We start from the raw sequence: 17,612 nt of genomic DNA, 5'->3' as shown, positions 1-17,612 counted from the left end.
CAGCGGATGTCCTGCTCGGACTGGCGCTTAACTTTAACGGCCAGCTGTTCGTGTGTGTGTGTGTGTGTGTGTGTGTGTGTGCACGCGCGCCTTGGGGGTTGTAGAACAGGCTGTTTACTGTCATGAATGCAGGCTGCTGTCCCTTCCAGATGTTCTATGAAGAAGTCCAGATGTTAGCAGCCTAGACGTTGATCCATCTTTCCCTCGGGATATAACACTTGCAACTCCAGAGTGTTCTCAGAAATTCTGTTCCCCCTAATAGACCAATAAAGAGCAAATATTCCCAGATTCACAGGACAAACTGTCCGTTAAGAGGACTAAACAACCCCAGACAAAAGGTGGGTCGACTGAGTGAGATTATTTCCTTCTACACAACCTAGATAAGTAAACCTGCTGGGAACGGGTGAACAAATGTTTTGTTGTCTCTGACGTTTTCATGACGTTTCTCCTATCCGTTGTAACTTTGACCTGTGAAGCATTTAGCTGCAACACTGATTAGTCAATCCATCCATCCTTCCTTCCATCTATCCATCCATCCATCCATCTATCCATCCACCCTTCCATCCATCCATCCATTAATCAATCCTTCCTTCCTTCCATCCATCCATCCACCCATCCATCCTTCCTTCCTTCCATCTATCATCTGTCCATCCATCCTTCCTTCCATCCATCCATTAATCAATCCTTCCTTCCTTCCTTCCATCTATCCATCCTTCTTTCCATCTATCCATTAATTCATTCATCCATCCATCCTTCCATCATCCTTCCTTCCTTCCATCGATCTATTAATTCATCCATCCTTCCATCCTTCTTTCCATCTATCCATTAATTAATTAATTCATCCATCCATCCATCCTTCTATCCTTCCTTCCATCTATCCATCCGTCCTTCCTTCCATCTATCCATCCTTCCTTCCTTCCATCTATCCATCCATCCTTCCTTCCATCTATCCATCTATCCATCCATCCTTCCTTCCTTCCTTCCATCTATCCATCCATCCTTCCTTCCTTCCATCTATCCATCTATCATCTATCCATCCATCCTTCCTTCCATCTATCCATTAATCAATCCTTCCATCATCCTTCCTTCCATCGATCTATTAATTCATCCATCCTTCCATCCTTCTTTCCATCTATCCATCCTTCCTTCCATCTATCCATCCTTCCTTCCATCTATCCATCCATCCATCCTTCCTTCCATCTATCCATCCATCCATCCTTCCTTCCATCCTTCCTTCCATCTATCCATCCATCCATCCTTCCTTCCTTCCTTCCTTCCATCTATCCATCCATCCTTCCTTCCATCTATCCATTAATCAATCCTTCCTTCCTTCCATCTATCCATCCATCCATCCATCCTTCCTTCCTTCCTTCCTTCCTTCTGTTGAGGGTCTGACCTCATGAGGAAATTACTATGCAGTGATTTTCTCCAAAATGACTGTGCTTAAATTGCTCTGAAAAGCAAATAATCACATCAGTGCCAAGAAACTTCATTTCCCATGATGCTTTGCACACGGAAGCATTGTGATGACGTCACCGCCTAATACCAGAAACACGATCTGCGGGAGGCGGGAGCTTGGACAGCTTTCCCGCGACTTCAAAGACTATAAATCATGAATGAGACAAAGAAACCTCGTTCTTTTGCCCAGGATACCTGGCGGTAAGGACACGCTTGTCGAACGCTCCGACAACTTGAGCAAGCGGAAGCTCTAAGTGCCCAAGTTGAGCCACGAAACCGCTACAAAGCCACTCGAACTCCATCAGGACCTGACTGGGAACGAGCGGAGCTCCATCCAGCTCTCAGAGACGCTGTAAGTTGTCAAACTCAGCCCAAAAGAAACTTCGTTCTCTTTGTGTCCAGCCCGTGGAGAAACACTCGTGGAGGTAAACAACGGAGAAAGCATCAAACCGACGGACGACGCCAAACTGCGGAGAAAACACGGAGAACCGTCAAATCAAACAGCTGGGGACGCCTTGCTCTTCTGGTGATCAGAAAACTCATTTCTCTCTCTCCTTTTCTTCTCCCGTTTCCTCTATAGTCCAGAATAAGCAATAAAACCGCGCTATTGCTTAAAAAGTAGCTTCGTGTCTTCCTCTTTCGCTCCCAAAACACGTCCGCCGGGTCATTTTGAATAAATAAACTGCTTATTGATCATTGTTTGGTATCTTTAAATGTTTTCTGCTTGGCCACGTGGTTAAACTAAAAGATATTATTCGTGATTAATCCTTTGTGTTGTTTCATGATCCTTTGAAATGTTTTGAGTGATTTAAGGTTAAGTTACTGATGATTCTAAGTGCTTTGGAAGTTAAAGTGCAAGTTGCCACTCACACTTTAGCCAGACAAAGGGGTCAGCCATCTTGCATACAGACTCCATTTTAGAAACACACACACATACATACACCCAAAACACCTTGAACATTATTTTGAATATACATCCTTTTATTATATCACATGGTTATTATTCATTTATGCCACTGTTTATTCATTTGACAAATTGTTAATTAAACGTTATAAAATTCAGATTTTCGTCTCCAGTAGCTTTGTTGTGTCGAAGAGAAGTCTCTGCTCCAAGGATTCTACGAACTTCAAGAAAGACTGATAAGAGTTTTGGATTCAATTTTTCCCCGGTTAAAGGGGAATGGTGCCCCGTATATCTAAGAATATCTTAATTAATTAATAAATCAGTAAATATTCCCATATTTACAGAATTTATTGAAGAATCCAAAAGTAAGTTAAAGCTTACAAATTGTTCGCTCCTAATAACCCCAACACTTCCTTCCTTCCTTCCTTCCTTCCTTCCTTCCATCTATCCATCCATCCTTCCTTCCTTCCTTCCATCTATCCATCCATCCTTCCTTCCATCTATCCATTAATCAATCCTTCCTTCCTTCCTTCCATCTATCCATCCATCCTTCCTTCCTTCCTTCCATCTATCCATCCATCCTTCCTTCCATCTATCCATTAATCAATCCTTCCTTCCTTCCTTCCATCTATCCATTAATTCATTCATCCATCCATCCTTCCATCGTCCTTCCTTCCTTCCATCAGTCTATTAATTCATCCATCCATCCTTCCATCCTTCTTTCCATCTATTCATTAATTCATTCATCCATCCATCTTCTCCCGCTTCTCCCCCCGGGTCATGGGGGCAGCAGTCTCTTAGTAGAGAGGCCCAACAGCACACCTAGGTGGGTCCCATTTGGAATACATATGGGCAAGTCATCTGGGTCCCACCAGGGTCTGTCCGCTATTTCCGTAGTGGCCCCAAAGAGGATTTCACAGAAAGATTTTTGCTAATGTTTTTAGCAGTTAGCTTAGTGTTGTAACGTGGCGTTTATAACTTATTAAAATCAAACAAACGCACCAGAAATTTGGATTAAAAGGCATAAAAATCTAGTTACAAGTAGATCCTAGTTATTGTTAGCATTAGCAATAGCATTATTATCATGAGTTCATGGAACAAGTAGCACAACTCACTACTTACCCGAGCAAAAACAAGACGATGGTCATTTAAAGCTTCTCCGGACCACTTAAAGGTGAACCAGCCTGAAATAAAACCGCTGCAGGCTTCCAGGCTTGTCAAAGGCTTTCGTTTGGGTTGCTGTGTGACACGAGGAGGCAGCGCAAGGTAGTTTGTTGCGATTGCTTCAGCGCTGGGTAATAGTTGTAAAACTATTTGGGTCATAACCTAAAAGATGTATTTTTTGTGATATCGCGTCTGTGCCAGCTCATTGAAAGCCTTAGGAAAATCGCTTTCATCCATCCATTTTTAGCTAGGTCCACAGACCAGCGCCACGAGGCAGAGAGAACGGAAGACTGTTAGCATGTTAGCAGCAAAAATGACTCTTTGGACTGGAATTGTGGAGCGAGTGTTCCTGTCTGACACTTGGCAGGAGGTCATTCCATCGGATCGCAGCCAGAATTGAGTCAGTGCCTCAGGACTGCCACCCGACCTTGCTCCACTGACCAAAGGAGACGCGATAGAGCTTATCGGTGGATCACATCAGCCAAATACCGAAGGGCGATGTTGTGTAGAGATTTTAAGGCAAACAAGGAGTTTGAAGCTAATTCAGCAAGTGAGAGGCAGCCAACGAAGGGATGCTCAAACGGCAGTAGTCAGAAGTCTGGCAGCTGACGGCAGCTTGGCTGGTCCCTGCATCGGTGAATTACAGCAGCCCAGCGTGGAGGTTATGAATGTGTGAAAGAGAGCGCAGCGTTGGTTTAAACTGAATGAGTTCATTAAGTGATGTGTTGGGGTCACCCCACCCCCACTCAGCTGGACCCGAGTGTGCAGCATTTCTACACGAGTCCTTTCTCTGAATTTCTTCCAGGTGGTTATGGCTTTAAATCAGACAGATCTCATCCGAGAAACGAAGGGGTTGATGACCTTCAGGATGAAGAGGAGCTCGGCACTGCCCGGCCTGTGCAGATTGTGGTGGCTGATGAAGAGGAGCACTCTTTCTTGCTGCAGGAGGCGGCACTGGAGCGGCTGCTGCTGCGTGAGGAGGTGCAGGACCTCAATGTGGTGGTCGTCTCAGTGGCTGGAGCTTTTCGCAAAGGCAAATCGTTCCTGCTGGACTTCATGCTGCGCTACATGTACAGACAGGTATGCTAAGATTCACGAGTCGGTTCAACTCCCTACTGCTCTCGCTCTCAGAGCTGCTTGTCTGTGATCTCTACTGAAGCCCTTGTTTTGTGACACACAGTGGGATGTAGGGCTGCAACAGCGATTAATAAAATGGATAAAAATCGATGGAGAAATGCGTTGGCAACACATTTGGTCATCAGTTTGTTGTGTTGTGCAACCTTTATGTAACAATCAATGCACACAGCTCATCTGTAGGCGGCAGCAGAGCGGAACTAGAGAGGTGTGTGTGTCGCACGCGCAATGACAAAAACTTTATAAACTATGTTCAGACGCTGCGCTCGTGCAACATCTTTTAAAGTTACTTTTCCCCAGAACTTTATTGAACAAAGTTAAGTTGCTTGTTATTGTGGCAAGAAGATGCTTTTTACTGTGTGCTAATCTAGGTGCTGTGCACAGAGGCAGAAAGCGGATTTGATGTGCTTTTGCCTGCAGTGTGAACGTAGCCCAAGAACGTCTAGATCAGGGATGTCAAACTCATTTTAGCTCAGGGAACACATTGAGGGAAATCTAGTCCCAAGTGGGCCGGACCGGTGTTTTCTTTGTTTTAATACAATCCATATAAAACAAGGCTGGAGCCTGAGGACAGTGTAGTACAAGTACAACACCTGAAGATTCAAAGAGCTTACAGATCACATGGTGGGATCAGTTTCATGCAGCACTTAAAGTATATTTGACTCATTTTACTTTACATCTTTTAGCTTTCACCAGCACATCAACATCAGAAGTCACATCCTGAGTGGCGGCCAACTTCAGGATGTGATTCAAGTTCTTGTGTGAGCCTTGAGCGCAGCTTTGGTTTATTTATACTCATTACAGAGAAAACTTGCTCACAAAGATAAGTTTATTTTCACTCTACATTGTAAAGTATGAAAATAAAGTTTACACAACCATCTCGCGGGCCGGATTTAACCCGCTTGCGGGCCGGATCCAGCCCGCGGGTCGCATATTTGACACCCCTGATCTAGACTCTACAATTAGAAGAAAAGTCCCCATCAGCCTGTTCATTTAGCTGTCTGCAGCGCTACGCAGCAGAACCACTGCAGTCAGGTTGCTGCTTCGAGTCGACTCTGCTCAACACCGCTGCACGCATACGGCAAGCCACTGTAGCATGTAATTCACCAACGCGTCTATCTATGAACATAGTTGAAACTGGATTATTGCTAACCAGTACTTAATAGATATGCCACCATTAGGGATGTGTATTGGTGAAATTCTGGCAATACGATACTTATCACGATACAGGGGAGGCGATACGATATATCACGATATATTGCGATATATTCAGTCGGACGATATTAGCGATTTTTTTTAGACTAAAATTATTGTAGGAAAATTCAATAAATGGTCCAAACTGATACTTAACATGATTAACATGAGGTATCTGAACCATAATAGAGGGATTTACATTTCAGTGATGGAAACAAAACTCCATTGCACACTACTGCTTACTAGGGTTGTCACGGTAACCGGTGTAGCAGTAAACCCCGGTAAAAAAGTTGACAATAAGAATAACCGTCTTGTTTTAAAAAAAAACTATATTATCTCGGTGGGATTACCGTGGCTGCGGTATAGGCGCGGTGACCCTTACCAGCCACCGTATCATCTGCTGAAGTTGCCGGCGGCACATGCGCACTTTGTTGTTTACAACCAAAACTTTCTTGAAGCTAAAGCTGAAATAATGGTCAAAGGAGGAGACGGCAGCGCTCAGGACATTTATTATCCCTCAAAGAAGACAAAGTCAGAAGTACGGGCATCTTTTGGATATTTGAAGAATGCCGAGGGACAGCTGATAGAAGACGGCTATCCTGTTTGCAGCACGAGCAGAAAAAGTGTCTGTGAAAGGCAACAACGCTTCAAATCTCATGACACATCTGCGTGACCATCACCCACAACTCTACAGTCAACGCAAGGCAAGCTAACATTAGCGTTTTAGCTAAAATGCGTGATCCGAGGATTTGGGTTGAGGGAGAACGCAACGAGTCGCTATATAAAGCAGCCGCAGCGCCGCTACCTGCATATAAACCGTGTCGCGGACACCGCCATGTTGAAATGACGCTATGCATTACGGGGCTCCCAGGGGCAGATAAGAGTTGGTCTCTCTCCGAGAATAATTCTGAATTTAACAACGATTACTGCCTGATGACATTTTCCCACATCTGCAAAGCTCACTGGAAGGACACAAACCGAGGACAATACTTTCCTGATATAGGGTTTATTACTCAAGTAAGGGTAAAAAAGTATCTGATTAGAAGGCTACTTGAGTACTGAGTATCATCTGGTCTAATATTTTAAAATGATGACATCAAACAGACAAAAAATAAGAAGTTATGGGCAAATATTGGTATTTTAAAGACTAAAGGGAAAAAATGTAAACAAATAAACAACATAAATACAAAATAACACATTTTAGGCCAAATTTAGACACAAACTGAGGACAATATTTCCTGACATACAGGGTTTATTTAATTGTGTGAAAATGTAGCACGTTTAAAAAAAAAATCGCGATAATATAGAAAACCGTGGAAATTTTGGTCACAATAACCGTGAGGTTACATTTTCACACCGTGACAACCCTACTGCTGACTAGCGGACGGCATTTGATTTGCACCAAAAGAAAAGAAAATACACAAATGTTTGCACGTAAATTCTTCCAAAAAAAGCGATACACAGCTTTTGAACATCGATGTAATATCGCAGGAAAGTATATCGCAACATATTGCTATGTCGATATTTTCGTACATTACTAGTCACCATTATATTTTAGCAGCAGAAAATAAATGTTGTTAGCATTTCCAGTTGCTACCACTGAGCATGCTAATGAAATACATAAAAATGTTCTGATCATTGTTTAACTATGGATATATGTAGGTGATGGCATGTTGTTTTGCACATTAATGAGCAGTTTTCTAACCATGTTCTGTTGTTAAAGTGACAGTGTGTATTGTCCCTGGCGATAGGGGGCAGTACTTACCTAAATCATTGAAAGCAAGCATTATTTTTGTGTTCAAGTAAGACGTTACCAATGGATGGCCATTAGAGTCAAAAATCCCTGGGAGCGCAACTTCCAGCAAAATAAGAACATCAGATTCTCTTATTAGTGGCAACGAGTGAATAGATAAATTTGTAAAACTAAATGTTAATTATTGGTGAAAGTTTTGTAACCATTTGTTACAAATCAGTAAATGTGTTTTGTCCTCATGGCCTTCCATAGAAGGAAACATGGCGTCACCCAGAGACTTAGACCCGCTCCTTGTATTTTAAAACAAATTTTATGGTTATTTGTTATGAAACTGCAAATATTTTTCATTAACTGGGCATCTTTTCAATCATTTACAACATTTCAATGGATATTTCCAGAGATTAATGGTAAAAACTACACATTGTCACTTTAAAGCAAAGAAATGAGAGAAAAATGTTTCCCTAGAAGTTTTTTAATTTTCCCATTTAATCCGATTAATCGAGTCGAGACCCCATCAGATTCATCAATGATCCAAATAATCAGTTGTTGCAGCTCTAGTGGGATGAGGACGGTTGGGCAGCCTTGTTAGTCTTCATGATTTTCCTGATGAAATTGTTGGTTGTTGCGATAAAACACTTGGAGTTACAGCTGACCTGCTCCTGTTCAGTCCCTGACCCTGGGCCCTGCTCCAAGCAGCAACAGCAGCTATTTAGTCACCAATGAACAAAAACTTCAAAAAACTATAGAATGCCTTTTAAAATGGCCTTTAATACAAACCTTTCAGGTAATTAAATTCTCATAAAATGAATAAAGCTGAATTTATAAAACATACAAGCTAAATGTGATGAACACACGATTCTAAATGATCTAAACTAAAGTGAAACATGTAAAAACAGACAAAACACTTCTTTCATTTCATCATTTTTATGGGGTTTTGCTCATGAAAGTGAAGTTTTGCTTCAACAACTGCGGGTAAAATGATGCTTTGCCGCGTTTTTTTGTTGACAGTATTAAAATCAGATTGGAGGTCTATCCTTCTGGCTCTGGACCAGCTGATCCGCGAGTCTGTTGCACGACGCTGAACGGAAAAGTGAGAGATTTCAAAATCATGATTTATTACTGTTGAGGGAAATTTGTTGAAACTAAATCACAGGAGATGTCCAGAGTTTGGCAGGTCATCACGTGTTCATGAACAAACGGCATCTGCGTTGGCGAGCTGTTACCTCGGATTGGGCTTTAGTCACTCCGATGGTTTAGGTGAGTTTTTCTGAAACCAGGTCTGTATAACCAACGCCACTCTGTCTTATTAGAAGCACATCTTCTTCCACCTGCAGCTGCTGAGGTCACAAACGGGGATCTGTTCTGCAGTCGGAGCAAGTGGTCCGCGTATTTCCATTAGAACATGTTTGCTGAAAGATTTATACTGTAATCAGATTTTTACTTTACTTCCACAAAATGCAAATTTTAGATGAGATATTACAAAAAATGGGGATGGCTGGCCTACGTTTAAAGTCCGCCCCTCATTAATTACAAGTCGGGCAGGACGGCTCTCTGGCTGCTGCAGGCGAGCGCCTACCGGACGTGTTGGAGACCCCTCCCCCGATCCAGGATGGTGACCCATCTTTGTTTTCAGCTCGTGTGAGAGTTGTTCTGCTCTTCAGAGAACATTAAAGAGGAGGGAAACTTACAACTGGCCCCCCTAAATACTCTTTCTCACTTGTGTCTGGAGGTCAAAGGTCAGTGAGCTTACCAAACCAATTTTGAGTTCCTATAATTATTTCTAAAGGTTTTGGAATCAGTAAAATAACAACAATGCCCGAATTTATGCACCCGTCTAGTTCAGTTCAAACAATTACTGAATCCCGTAAGGAGACACTGTGTGTCTCCTACGCTCACCTAAAGGATCATTAGGAACACCTGTTCAACTTCTCCTTAATGCAAGTATCTAAACAACCAATCACAGGGCAGGTGCTTCAATGCATTTAGGGGTGTGGTCCTGGTCTAGACCATCTCCTGAACTCCAAACTGAAGGTCAGAATGGGAAAGAAAGGCGATTTAAGCTGTTTAGAGCAAGGCATGGTTGTTGGTGCCAGACGGGCCACAATCTGATCAGTTACTGGGATTTTCACCCACAACCATTGCTAGGGTTTACAAAGAATGGTGTGAAAAGGGAAACGCATCCAGAATCAGAGGTGGTGGAACAGGAGCTTCGTGCCCTGGATGTGCGTCCCACACATCTCCATCAACTGCAGCATGCTATCCTACCAACATGGACCAACATTCCTAAATGAGGCTTTCAGCACCTTGTTGAGTCAACGCCACGTAGAATTAAGGCAGTTCTGAAGGTGAAAGGGGGTCAAACGCCGTATTAGTGTGGTGGTCCTAACAAGCCTTGAATGTTTTATTGTAACAACCAACAACTTTTACAGGAAAATCCTGAAGATTAACAAGGCGGCCTAAAACTTCCATCCTGTAGTGGACATTCTGGAGCCGTTCTGCTTTAAAGAGGATTTCAGGTCAGCACAGTGTGACCTCTGTGGCCGGGCCTCAACAACAAACTCAAAGGCCAGAATTATTCTTGGAACGAGCAGAGTTGAAACCTGCTAGGTCGGTTTGAGCTAATGCTGAAACCTCTGCAGAGGTGGGTCAGCGTCTCGCTGCTGTTTGGTCTTCATAGAGAAAATGAGCAGTAAGTGTGCTTTAGATTGTTGCTGGAGATGTAGTCGGTGGTCGGCAGCGTCCTGAATGAGCTGCAGTAGCCCAGCCTGCTGGAGATGGGTTTCTCCAGGTCCCGTGTGGACATCCATCAGTGCTTTTGCTTACTGATCAGCTTTTAATGGTTCAGTTTAGTTGTGAACCATCCTGCTGGTTGGTTAATAGCTGCACTATGAAAGTAATTTAATGCACGTGTAAATGATTAGCTTACACACGGAAAATGTTTTGATCATTAAATGTTTTGAACCATCCAGCGTTTTCAGTATAATTTTGATGTTGGGAAATAACGTAAAAGACCAATCGTCACCTTTATTCTATGTGAGCAACACTTGATTTAAAAGTTTGAGGTTCTCTAAAATTGCATCAAGAACGGACGACGTGTTCTTCTCTAGTCACCCGACTCCTGGGTTGGGGGTGAGGAGCAGCCTCTGACCGGCTTCACGTGGCGGGGCGGCTGCGAGAGGGAAACCACGGGGATCCTGGCCTGGAGCGAGGTGTTTGTGATGGAGAAACCAGATGGCAGTAAGGTTGGTTCCCACTTCCTTTTAAAGAACGTTTCTGTTGTGTTCTACCACCGTGTGACGGGGTGGACCCTCTTCACTGGTCAACGTCAATCCAACATCAGTTTGTTTGTTCTCCTCTGTAGGTTGCAGTTCTGCTGATGGACACACAGGGGGCGTTTGACAGCCAGTCCACTATTAGAGAGTGTGCTACGCTGTTCGCCCTGAGCACCATGACCAGTTCAGTCCAGGTGATCATCAGCAGAGTCCCATGAAGGGGCTTGTTACCCGTACATGTGTAAACGGTTAAATGATGACTCCTGCTCTGTGGAAAGCATGGATGGAGTCACTGAGTGGGATCACGGTACACATCTGGGATGTTTTAACTACCTTCATAATGCAAACAGGATTCAGCAGCCCAGACATTCAGCTAGCTAGTTCAGCGGGATTGACCAGGAACACGCGTGCTAACGGGTCCACGTGAAAACACGAGACTTGTTTAGTGCGTGGAAATAATAAAGTGTTGCCATGTAGAACGTGTCCGTCGTCATTGAGCCACTTGGGACACCAGCAGGATCTAAAGCTATAGTTGGTGTGACAGTCTATTGGGATCCTTGTGAAACCCTTTTGTCTCAGAGGAGTTTCTTTCTTCACGACAAGTGTGAGGCTGGCAACTATAACTGAGATTTACAGATTCACAGGCTTCTCTTACCCCGGGTTTCCACCGGAGCCGTCAGCAGCACGCTACTGCAGCAGCACGTCTTGATCGCGTAAGCTGCTGCTTGGCCCTTCCCACGAGACGCGAAGCAGCAGGAGAGCAGCTGTCACCGACCGAGCACGAAGTCACACGAGTGACTTCGTCAGTAAACACAACAACAAGCAGGAGAAAACTACAACATGGTTTGTGTTTTATGTTCTGTCCGTTTTATAATCGCCATTACGGACCTGAAAAACAAAGGAGACCGCTAGCTAGGTGATAACTTCTCACGGGGACGCACAGTTAGTAACTTTTTTTAAAGTAAAGCAACCGGAAGGCAGTACGTTCTTTATTCTGAAAATCTCGGGAGCTTCTCTCCATTTCCGCGTCCGATTTCCTGTCTTTCCTTCCCCAAAAATGTCGAACTTGACCCGTTTCAGAGGCGTCGCGCGTAGAAAATAGAACCGGCGCGTAAAGGCCGCGACATGCTGCTCCTGAGACGCGGCCGACTCGCGCTGCTGACGGCTCCAGTGGAAAAGGTTCTGTTGACCACAGCGGTTCCTATCAGCAGCTATGACGTGCTGCTGCAGTAACGTGCTGCTGACGGCTCCTGTGGAAAGCCGGGGTTACTGAGGGCTGATTGTCCCGCTGAAATGTCACTGTGCATTTCTTTTTCTGTTGACTTGATGAACTCTGACTAATCTGCCTTATATTAAAGCTCTTTTAGGGGAGAAAAGGCTGTCCTTTAGCTCTGTGTGGTTGGAGTCACTCCTCCACACCTGCTGCGTGACTCAGGTATAACGTTTATTATTCTGTCGGTTGCTTTGAACTTGACCTTTTTAATATTTGGATGTTTATACTCGTGTGTTTGTTTCTAGTGGCCATGCACATCAGTGGTTCCCAACCTTTATCCACGAGGGAGGTCATGACCCCAGGTTGGGAACCACTGATGTACACCACCGTGGGCATGCTCTATAAATAGGTGTAATATTTAGAAGCTGACTCATCATTATAATAATTAATGTCAGCATTTGTTTGCTGTGATGCGTCGTTCTGACCCAGTCATGGTCTGCCTGTAACAGAAGCCCTTTTCTAGAAGACACGCCGTGCCGGCAAATTAGCGTAATGCTGCCGCCACAGTGTCTTATGAACGCACTGTGGCGGCACGGCATTGTGGGAATTTTGCAGCATTCGTGCCGCCATGCTTCATAGTAATATTAATAGTAGTAATATGCCTGACTTGTGAATGAATTGTGTCTTGGTGTAACAGAGGGAGGTGTCGTGGTCACGTGGGGAGTTGCTGCCGAGTCCTTTGGCAACTATTGAAAATGAAAGTAAACGCGGCTCGTAAGTTTTGCTCTCGTTAACAGAACCAGCTGAGATGATGAACTGGAGTGATGCAGAGCTCCAGGAGCTTTCTCCCCATTAGAGACTTAGGTCAGATCACCAGAGACTGCACGGGGAGTGTGGAGGACGAAAACCTTAAGGAGCAGTTTGTTAAAAAAAATGTAACAAGAGCGGCTTTGATCGTAATAAAAAGCACGTTAGCTCCAAGATAAACAGAAGTCCGCGGCAGCACAGAGACCGCCCCCATACCCCCTCTTAGACTGCCATCGAGGGGTTTTTGGTAAAAAGGGCACGCCACGTCTCCGCCCCGGTCTGACCGACTACCTAAAGCTCCCTGATGCCACTTCAGCACTGTGGCAATTTGACGACATTGTGTTCGAGAAGAGGCTAGACAGAAAACGTCTGGTGTTCAGTTCTGGTTGGTGAGACGGGAGTCGCTTACACACCATTCTGAGTGCAAAACCACCCTGAAGCTTCTACTCCGATGATGATGTTAATAACCAGGAAGGTGTCATATTTGGTCTTTTTCAGGTGTACAATCTATCCCAAAACCTCCAGGAGGATGATCTTCAGCACCTCCAGGTCAGAAGCGCTACGTTGTTGTTGTTGTTGTTGTTTACGGTCAGGAAAACGTCGTCTGAACCCTTGCTGACAAAGAAATGGTCAGTCTCTAACCTCAGTGGTAGGGTTTTTAGATCCGGGAGATGGAACGGTAACCAGCACATTCCACATTTTCATGAAGGAAAGAAGTATTTGATTCCTTTGCTAAACGTGCTTTCGGACTTGGTGGTGACTCATGGAGGTCAGACACGGGGGGGGGGGTTGGTCTTTGTCACAGGCAGCGTTCCTCCTTGCCAGGGGCGGATTTAGGACTGAAGAAGATCCGGGGCTTAACGCGCGCGCACACACACACACGTGACACGCACTAGTCAACATCATGTATATTTGTCCTGTACCACATAGTTTTTAATCTGAAGCTACATATTCAGCGTTTTCAGGGCAGAGTATTGTTCCTGTTAGTGTTTAGTGTGAGATGATAGTAAATATTCCCTTTCTTTCTCCAACAACTTTACCTGATAGTAAGCTAACTTTAGGCAAACCAGCAGCACAACAAATATTTTCTAATAAGACTCACAAACCTGAGTCAACACCAGTCTCATCAAAGCTGGGGTTCTGTCGCCGTACTTTTGGTCTAAAACGTCCTTATGTCCATCTTCACGCATGCGTTTCAGGCAGAGAGTGTAGAAGAAGCCGGCTGCTGAAGGGCTTCTTCTTCAGTGGTGGAGGCTCAGGCAGGCTGTATACAAACTACTGCCAGCTGCTCCCTCTCTGTTGGACTTTGGTACTGCATGTTACTTCTGCGATTTAGATCCGGGGCTTTTCATAAAACATTCAGGGCTTCAGCCCAAGTAGCCGGGCCTAACGCCGCCCCTGCTCCTTGCCCAAGCATGGCTGATCGAGTTGATGCTGAAGAGCTGGGTTTTGGTTTCATTGGACCCCGGCACTCTCACTCGATACTCCTGAAACGGGCCTGGACCTGGGTTTTCTTCAGCAGGGGGGCCTTGGGGCACTCACTCCTTCATGGGGTAGTGTGTCCCAGCTGCCTTGATCATGGACAAGTTCCTCCTGACTTCTGGGCTGGTTTCCCTGTTCTCATTATCGGTGAAACTCCACCAGGGCAGGTCTCACGTGGAGCTCCACACCGAAGGAGACTGTTTATGTTTCTTTATTCGTGAGTAACCGCACCATCTCACCCAGCTTGTCGTCATTGTCCTTTTTTGGTGACCTTTGGAGCTTTAAGTCTTTGTTGTGACCGTGTCAGAGCTCCATATTTGGTGTTGGTGAGCTGGTCAGGGCAGGATTAAGCCGTTTGAATCTGAACCCAGAAGGGACCAGAAACAGGAGCTCTCTCTTCCATGTTTGGTCCTTTTACAGACAAGTTTCAACAAAGGAGAGCTTGGCATCCTCTCTGGTGCTGGTGATAGTGTTATTGTCTTTAGAAGGTCGGTCAGAACCTCACTGGTCCAAGTCACATCCTGGGATTTAGAAATGTGTTCATGGTTTTTAACTGAGGCAGCTTAATCCACCTCCACCTTCGATATAAGACGACTGTTTGCTGCTGCAGTTCATTAGGACTGTTTGAGTCAGATAGCCACTTACTCCTGTTTATGTTGTGGAAGTTATGCAGACTCAGATAAGGTCCTATGCTTTCTGTCCTCAGCTCTTCACGGAGTATGGACGACTTGCGATGAAGGAAGTCTGTGAGAAACCCTTCCAGGTGGGCTTCTTATCTCATACAGCTAGATGATGTGAGGAAAGACCTGGTGCACTGTTAGCTGGTAGCACACTTCAGCCTTTCATTTCAACTTTTCCATCAGCTTTCCCACTCTTAAGATTTGAACGTCCGATCAACTCTTTGGCTAACTAAGCTGGGTAGAAACCCCTCCTTCTTCATACAGCATCAAATGCCTTCACTTTTGTGTTGGCCATTAGGTTGGGGGGGTGTCAGTTTGACCAGGAGTATCATGTTGATGGTCATCCTCTGTTGTCAGACTCTGATGTTCCTGGTTCGAGACTGGAGTTATCCCTATGAGCATCCGTATGGGTTGGAGGGAGGGCGGAGCTTCTTGGAGAAACGACTGCAGGTGAGTTTTGTTCCCGCAGCCTAATTCTTTGCTTTCACAGCATTAAACTCCTAATTCACTTAATCAATTTGCCCAGCGTCGCTGTGCTGTTCTGCCGACCTTTGTAGGACCCAGAGCTGTCTTGAGCTATTGTCTTTCTATCATTTAGAACCAGTCGGACCGGTTTCTGTAAACCCTACAGATGGCTGTGGGTTCAAATCCCAGTAGATCAGCAGGTTGGTCCTCCAAGAGCTGAAAGATGTCCACCAACCAATGCATGGCAGGCCAGTGAGGAGCCACCCAAATGAATCCCCACCCTGAGCAAGGTGGGGGGTATCGGGGAGATGGGGGAACGGGTAAAGCAGTTCCGGCGGCCACTCCTTCACCGGGGCATCCACACCAAGCAAAGCATCTTGGTCTCTTATGGAGAAAGAGGCATTCTGCTTGGAGGCAAACAGGTCTGGAACTGCTGAACTGGGTCTAGATCTGCTGGATGCAGACGCTAGTCGGGGACTTCCTCTGGACAGCAGGTCCATCCCATCCAGGACACCTGGGACGTGGGTGCCACTGATGGAGAGCAAAGGCCTGCTGCGCCACCAGATCAGTCTGTGCCAACGTGAAACTGGAGAGAGATCAGTGCTGCCCCACCCCGGTGGTTTATTGACGCCACAGTGATGGTGCCATCACTTCCATCATTTAGAACCAGTCAGGGGCAGCAGTAGCTCCACAGGTTGAGCGGGTTGTCCAGTAATCGGAAGGTTGCAGGTTCGATCCCAGTCAGAGAATTTTGCTGTTGTGTCCTTGGGCAAGACACTTAACCCATCTTGCCTGCTGGTGGTGGTCGGAGGGATGGGTGGCGCCAGTGCCTCGCCTCTTGTCAGTGCGCCCCAGGGCAGCTGTGGCTCATCACCATCAGAGTGTGAATGGATGAATGGTACACTGTAGTGTAAAGCGCCTTGGGGTCCTTACTCTGAGAGGCGCTATACAAGCGCGGGTCATTTATCATTCTCTCACTGAAACTTAAAGACCAGAGAGAAATGGTAGGAAGTGCCTCGGGACCAGAAGGACTGTGAGAAGTTCCGGCAAACTGTAAATTTTTGTGGCACACGGTGTTCTTGTGACATTTGTTTTGAGCTGGAGCAAACCGGTTGATGTCTCCATCGTCCTCCGGGCGGGCTGGGAGCTGTGGGGAGAGAGGAGAAGCACCATGTAGAGGCAAACGGGGAACTACCAGCTATCAGCAGGCTGCAAGGGCAGCATCAGGATGCTCTCTTCTCATTCCGGGCCTGACCGCCGGGCTGTGTGGGCTTCTTGCTGGCTAGCTAGATGGTGTGCTGGATTTTTGTGCTCAAACGACTGGGCCAGGAGAAGGAGCGGGGTGAGGCAGCTGCCCAAGGTGGCCCAGCTTGCAGCCTGGCAACAGCAGTCCTGTTGGGGCGCTTTGTCTCGCATTGCTGTTGCAGAGCCCAAAAGACCATCAGACACAATCTGCATGTCCAGGATGTCCTACCTCTGTCAGAGGGGGTGGCGGCGTTGAGCCATCGTGCTCGTTCCTAATGCACCATCATGCCCATGGCTTTTCCAGTGGCCTGGACCATGAACACGCAGGCCGATCTGTTAGGACGGTGATTTCCTCCCACACGTCAGGGTCCAGCCGTCAGTGGCTCTGGCGCCAGCAGCGTGAGGATGTAGTGATGCAGACCCGAACCCGAGCATTAGGTGCTGATGTGGTCTGCTAACAACAAAGCGGTGATGGCAACATCTCCAGCTTAAAGAGACGTGTGTGGTTTCCTGGCACTAGGGGGCAGTATTTACATTTCGGGGTAGTTTTCCACCGTACGGCCGTGCCTGTCACTACTTTAAAAAACATTACAGTAAATGTTGTTACCTGTGGAGCAGAAAGCCCGCAACTTCGGTGTGACTTCTCAGACTTTGATGGTCCTTCAGTTAAATCCACGCAATGCCGATTGTAGTTCCCGGATCTGCTCGGGGTCCTGCGCCTGCCGATGATGTCATCATACTAAGCCAATACTGCTCAGCCAAAATATTTAGCATCTTTTTTAACTTTGTTCTTTCACATAGTTTTTGGAAATAGTTTTGCAGTCTTCTAATTCCATTTTTG

The 17,612-nt window shown here is 45.7% G+C and overlaps 1 protein-coding gene across 2 annotated transcripts in view; it reads left to right on the top strand.

Moving 5' to 3' along the window:
- The window catches only part of zgc:158270 (atlastin-2), a 45,733-nt gene that overhangs the window by 387 nt on the left and 27,734 nt on the right, over positions 1-17,612 (top strand). For both annotated transcript variants that reach the window (XM_054751866.2, XM_015954497.3), the window contains exons 2-7: positions 4,332-4,606; positions 10,715-10,849; positions 10,969-11,073; positions 13,398-13,448; positions 15,088-15,144; positions 15,419-15,511. In XM_054751866.2, coding sequence (XP_054607841.2) covers positions 4,332-4,606; positions 10,715-10,849; positions 10,969-11,073; positions 13,398-13,448; positions 15,088-15,144; positions 15,419-15,511 — 716 coding nt within the window. The remainder of the gene's footprint in view (positions 1-4,331; positions 4,607-10,714; positions 10,850-10,968; positions 11,074-13,397; positions 13,449-15,087; positions 15,145-15,418; positions 15,512-17,612) is intronic.

The sequence above is a fragment of the Nothobranchius furzeri genome, chromosome 7, assembly GCF_043380555.1.
Source record: "Nothobranchius furzeri strain GRZ-AD chromosome 7, NfurGRZ-RIMD1, whole genome shotgun sequence".
Classification (NCBI taxonomy): Eukaryota; Metazoa; Chordata; class Actinopteri; order Cyprinodontiformes; family Nothobranchiidae; genus Nothobranchius; species Nothobranchius furzeri.
The sequence above is the reverse complement of the archived record's forward strand: the minus strand, read 5'-3'. Positions and strand labels throughout refer to the sequence as shown.